A 6,000-nucleotide genomic window follows, 5' to 3' on the forward strand; every position below is an offset into this window, starting at 1 on the left:
AGTTCTCAACTGGTCAAACCTCGGGACCCATCATCAGTAAGAAATTGCGATCCAAATTTCAAATGTTTTTTTCGAACAAATGGATTTATTTAAGGAAAAATGGTACAGTTTGAACCATACAGTAGGAAAAATGGAAACAGTTTGAACCATACAGTACAAAATATGTGACAAATGAAAGAGAAAGGACAAAACAAGCATTTGTTAAAAGAATTTCAAAAAGTTTTTGTGCATTTTTTTTTCCTAGAACACATTTTTGACCCCCTGAAAAGGTCACTGCATCCCACCAGTTAAAAACCACTGGTATAAAATATGTGATGATTGTTTTATCATTGTTTTAGCTAAAATATCCAGATCTATAGACAAACCCTGTTTCGATCTTTGGCACCACCCTTAGGGGTCCCAGCTCCCAGGCTGGGATCCAGTGATTCAAAGTGACATGTACTGAAATGTTAGTGTCACATTATTTTGTTTGGGAACTGTTTCAATTTTACATTTTCTGCTTGCAAAAGAGACATTCTTATTTTAAGTTTATTTTTCAAGGTAATAAGTATGAAAAATGTGCAGGTTTGGAGGTTTTTGAATCAGAAAGTTAAGAGTTGAAAAAAGACTTCTTTGTGTAAAAGAAAAACAAACACAGAAGAAAATATAATTTTCAAATTGTTTCTTTAAAGAAAAATCAGAATTTGAATCATATCATGGGCTGAGTATAACTTTACATCCCTAACAGTCATGCTACTAGTGCCTCATAATTTGATAATAATATGCGGTTGTGATTATACCGGAGAGTATTGCAAATTATAATATAAATTCATAAATGGTATCATGAGTCTACTTGCTTTGTAATCAAAGAAAATTCAGAGAATAGAAAGTGTTTTGAGTTGTGCATTTCTCAAAACATACAAATATTAAGTAGAATATATATATAGATACATATAGAGAGATTACTGTTTTAATAGTACTGCTTTCAAAATACTTTTACAAACTGCAGTAGTGGCACAATTGTAAACTTAAAGGCTTTCCTGCAGGCATTTTTTGCAAACCTTTCAAATACTTCTTAATACTAAAATAATCACAGCCTTTTAAGCAATTATGTAATTGTACAGCGTGGAATTGTGATTGCAATTGTGGCTAGATAAACTGTGCAGCACTAGATGTGACAATACTGTTAGCTCACAGCTAACATACAGTAGTTCTCAGTAGTGATGCACCTACTGTGAAAGTGAGGGCCAATATTTATACAGTTGTTTTACAGAACAATTTAGCCAATGCTGATGGTTTTTATCCATCTTTTTTAAATGTAACACTCCAAGTTTACCATAATTTTCTCTCATGTTTGACCATGAAAACAGATCAGAGTTTTTCCAACTGCTCACTTCTCCTTAACCTTGCAGCGAAGATGGATTTGCCAGAGTGTCATCAGTGGAATCCATCTTGGAAAGCTCCAGTCTTAAATGTAAATCACGCTCATTTAAGCAGAACACAGCAGTAGCTACAGGCGGCTTTAAGTTGTACTGTGCAACTATAGCAATGGCTGCAGCCAGCGTAGGGGTTAGCTTGGGTGCTGCTATGGTGTAGCAGTAGTTTTATGAGAACTGGACCACTTGTCTTTATCAAAACAGGAGGAAAGAGTCACACTGAGAGCTCTTCTTGGCAGAAAAGATGTTTTCGCGTGATCATTATGGGTGGGGCCTTGTTGTATTGTAAGCCGATGTATACAGTGGTTGCTGATGAAGCGATTAGCTTGGATATAGCTGTAGAAAAGCAGCTGTTTGGCAAGACCTTGACTACATTTCTTTTCAAAACAAGAGCAAAGAGCATCAGTGAAAGCTTCTCTTAGCAGAGAGGATGTTTTTGCATATCTCCCAGTAAGCTTCAGCATGGATTTTAGCCAACAAAGTTCAGTGTTCAAACACTACGGCAGCAGCATCCTGTACAGCTAAGGTTAGCTCTGGAGCTGTACATGTTTACTATCTCACTGTATCTTTTTACTCTGTTTGGCCCGTCATGCATGCATTTGTGGATCCCTAAGTTTCAGTTAGGTTCAGTTTTGATGGTCCCGGCCGTCAAAGTGTCTACAGACTTTTTAGGGAACATCACTGGAGAAGCAAGTTGTTCCGTACTTTGTGAAACAAGTAATGAGAAGCATATATTTAAGGAATTTTTTTTAGAGTGCTGTTTAACATAATCAACACCAGGCTGTGGGATGATGTTATTTCCTTGTTACTTGCTAATTTGTGCTCAGCAGTACTTTAAATCCCAGTTCTGAATGAAATAGCAAGAGATGACGGTGTTAGCTTTGCTAAAACTGTTCATATCTAAAGAAAACACCAATATAATGGTCTTAAATATGAATGACACAGTCCACACTTTATTCAGCCATCACTGAACTTTTCCACAGACCAAAACACCTGACTCTGAGACAAATCGACCAACATTATCATCTGGCTCCATGGAGGAATCTCTCCACCAGTCTGTAATAACAGACACTTTATCAGCATGCTCCTCTTTCCTCATACATCTGCTTTACTCTCAGTGACTAATAGTAACAAAAGTTTGGGAGCAGCATCAGCTAGTGGCCATGAAACAAACAAAAACTAAGGTTACACTTCTGGTATACCTTAGGCTTTCTTAACTTAGTCTACTGGAACAGCACCCAAACTTTTATTCCTCCTAGTCATTTAGACTCAAAACTACAACGAGGCAGATTTAAAAACACCAGAATTCTCCTTGTTAACTTATTCTTTTCACTATGATAAGGTGATTTGTGTCTAAATCTGATGAACCTCTTTGTCTTTCTTTGTCTTTACAGCTCGTAAACAGGAGATCATTAAAGTCACCGAGCAGCTGATTGAGGCCATCAACAATGGAGACTTTGAGGCCTACACGTCAGTCATACTACTTTGATTTACTTCACTCTTAATATTTAACAGAGCTTTTCGTTTGACTCCTGTATGTTTGTTTTTCTACTTCAGGAAGATTTGTGACCCCGGCCTCACGTCCTTTGAGCCCGAGGCGTTGGGCAACCTGGTGGAGGGAACAGACTTCCACCGCTTCTACTTTGAGAATGGTAAAGATTTATCACAACTGGACAACTTCTTCCATTGGGACAGATTCTTTATATAACTCTACAGCAGCTTAACCCTTTATCCTTCTTTGCAGCTCTGGCCAAAGGGAAACTGCCCATCCACACCATCCTGCTCAACCCCCACGTGCACCTGATCGGTGACGAGGCCGCCTGCATTGCCTACATCCGCCTCACCCAGTACATCGACAGAGACGGCATGCCCCGCACCATGCAGTCAGAGGAGACCCGCATCTGGCACCGCCGAGACAGCAAGTGGCAGAACATCCACTTCCACCGCTCCGGCTCGCCCACTGTGCCCACCAAGTAAGACGCCATCGCCAACTCCCCTTTATAGAACTGGGAACTAAGGACATAATTTATCCAGATCTTTCAAAGAGTGACTCGTAGGTTACATTTTTAGGGGCAAATACTTAGCCTTGATTGAAAGAGGCTTTTGAATTAGTGTTGATTCTCGAATAACGCTGAAGCTGCTAAAACTGCTTGTACATCCAACATCATCTCATATTGCATCACTAAAAGCACTCACAACTCCATTTTAGCTTAATGTGTAGTAGCAGTTTGCATTGAGAACAGGCAGTAGTTTTCTATCATAGTGTTTTGATAAGTTCATGCTTTACCAATTGTTTAGACGGTTGCTAATCGAGCTTACAGCCCACTCACCAAAGCCAGTGCTTTTGTGCAATGATGTTCTTCTTTGCAAATCCACTCATGCTCAATCAGATTGTTTTTGTTGGTGGGCAGCCATTTTCATGTCTCTCCATAGATGTTGGATAGGGTTTAAGTCAGGGCTCTGGCTGGCCCGCTCTAGGATATCTACGTAATCACACCCAAGCCACTCCTGTGTTGTCTTGGCTGTGGTCTAAATCCTGTTACATACTACGCAAGAACAGAAAAATGTGTCTTCTCTCCCAGGCCTGCAGGAAAAAGATGACTTGTAGCTTGGTCTTGAAAAATCATCTGGGCAGAGCTATTTTCTTGTGTGGTGTCCAACAACTATTGTGTGATTGGTCAGAAACTTTGAGTGGGTGTGGCTTAATGTAGAAAAGCAGAAAGGTTGTCATTCCAGTGGGAGAGCCCTATGAGGAGTTCTGCATTTGAGTTTCTCATACAGTATGAAATGCTGAGGCCAGAACTAACTGTTCTTGTTCTTGCCACCTCGAGAAAACAAACAAATTTCTCTTTTCTTGCAGAGTGTGTAACAGGCTTAAGGTTCATTGTCATGTTGGAAGGTGAACCATTAGCCCTGTCTGGCGTCCTGAGAGCTGTAGAACAGGCTTTTCATTGAGGATATCTCTGTACTTTGCTCCATTCAGCCTTCCCTCAACCCTGACCAGTCTCCCAGTCCCTCCTGCTGAAAGCATCCCCACAGCATGATGCTGCCACCACCATGCTTTACTGTTGGGATGATACTGGACAAGTGCCTAGTTTCCTCCAGACACTGTTTAAAATTGAGGCCAAGCAGTTAAATCTTGGTTTCATCAGACCAGAGAATTTTGTTTCTCACAGGTACAGTTTTGAAAACTCCAAGCAGGCTTTCATGTTTTTGCACAGATGGGAGGCTTCCATTCAGCCACTCTACCATGAAGCCCAGATCAGTGGAAGGCTGCCGGGATGGTTGTCCTTTGGGAACTTGTTGTCCCATCTCCTCATAGGATCTCAGTCTGAATGACCATGGTCACCTCTCTTACTAAGGCCCTTCTCCCACGGTTGCTCAGTTTGGCCAGGCAACCAGCTCTTGGAGGAGTCCTGGTTGTGCCTTCTTCCTGTTGAGAGTGATGGCCAATATGTTTTGGGAGCCTTCACAGTTTTCAAGCGTTGATGCAAATGGTCTCAGTACTTGTGTCAATGTAATATTTCAGGTTTGTTTAAAACACCTGAAAATTTTCCAAAATTCAGTTTTCACTTTGCCATGATGGGAGTTTAGATTAATAAGAGAAAAGTGAATTTAAATGACTTTTAAATAACAAAACTGTTAAAAGTGAAGGGGTTCTGAATACTGTCTAAATGACCTCTATATAAATTGTTGCCATTGCAGCTTGTTCACAACTGAAATCTTTAGTAATTCACAGTTCTTATGTACCTTTCAGATTGTCATCACTATAAAAATTTTGGTAAAACCATAGATACTTAATTTTTGAAACTTTAATGATCTTCTTCTTTGGAAAAATCTCAGTTTTTAGATTATTTAAAGCTCCCCTGAGGAGTTTTTGACTGGTTCTGAAATTCACTAAGATAAAAACCTATGCTTCTATATGACCTATCTAAGCAAACAATGGCATCAGCAACAAGCCTGATCATTTACAGTGGATTTTGCATTTACTCGATGCCCTTTTCATCATGTAAATAATGTTTGTGTTTTATTTTTCAGTTGAGAAGACGATTTTTGACTACAAACACCCTCCAGCCTACAGCAGCCAGCTGAACAGACCCCGCCCACCAAGTGTCCAACAGTTCCTTCAGCCAATCCCTGCCCATGATAGCTAGAGCTCCGCCCACTCAGTGTGTTGTTTACATATTGTCGCTGCTGGACTGAAGATTCTTGTACTGGAGAAAAGCAAACCTTAACCATGGGAGTAAAGTCTTGATTTTGTCATTTTCTAGTACGAGTGTTCATTCTATTACTGGCAGCATGTTTTTTAGATTTAAATAGAAACGGTTTCTAAAGGAGCCAGTTCATTTTTAACAGGCTGGTGACATCTGTGAAACTTCAGTCATCATGTAGTGGCAGTTTTTCATTTAAATATTGCACATGTTGATGACTTTTGAGCTGTTGTGATGTTTATTTTTTGACCAATATATCACATATCTGCTTTTTACTCATGTATCGCCTCAGAATGGCAATCTATTAAAGCTCAGGCATAGGCTCGCTTTTGTTTTGGTGATGTATAGATTTTGGTAATCGATGTAAATCGCTC

The 6,000-nt window shown here is 39.8% G+C and overlaps 1 protein-coding gene across 6 annotated transcripts in view; it reads left to right on the forward strand.

Moving 5' to 3' along the window:
• The window catches only part of camk2d1 (calcium/calmodulin-dependent protein kinase (CaM kinase) II delta 1), a 131,074-nt gene extending 125,396 nt beyond the window's left edge, over window positions 1-5,678 (forward strand). For 4 of the 6 annotated variants that reach the window (XM_041779152.1, XM_041779155.1, XM_041779153.1 and 1 more), the window contains exons 15-18: window positions 2,810-2,885; window positions 2,973-3,067; window positions 3,160-3,388; window positions 5,454-5,678. In XM_041779152.1, the coding sequence (XP_041635086.1) occupies window positions 2,810-2,885; window positions 2,973-3,067; window positions 3,160-3,388; window positions 5,454-5,457 (404 nt within the window). In that variant the 3' untranslated portion in view covers window positions 5,458-5,678. Of the gene's footprint in view, window positions 1-2,809; window positions 2,886-2,972; window positions 3,068-3,159; window positions 3,393-5,453 lie in introns of those variants that run through there. The other 2 variants (XM_041779154.1, XM_041779157.1) reach the window with 1 other exon arrangement.
• Window positions 5,679-6,000: the final 322 nt, after the last annotated feature.

Source organism: Cheilinus undulatus, linkage group 22, assembly GCF_018320785.1.
Source record: "Cheilinus undulatus linkage group 22, ASM1832078v1, whole genome shotgun sequence".
NCBI classification, from domain to species: domain Eukaryota; kingdom Metazoa; phylum Chordata; class Actinopteri; order Labriformes; family Labridae; genus Cheilinus; species Cheilinus undulatus.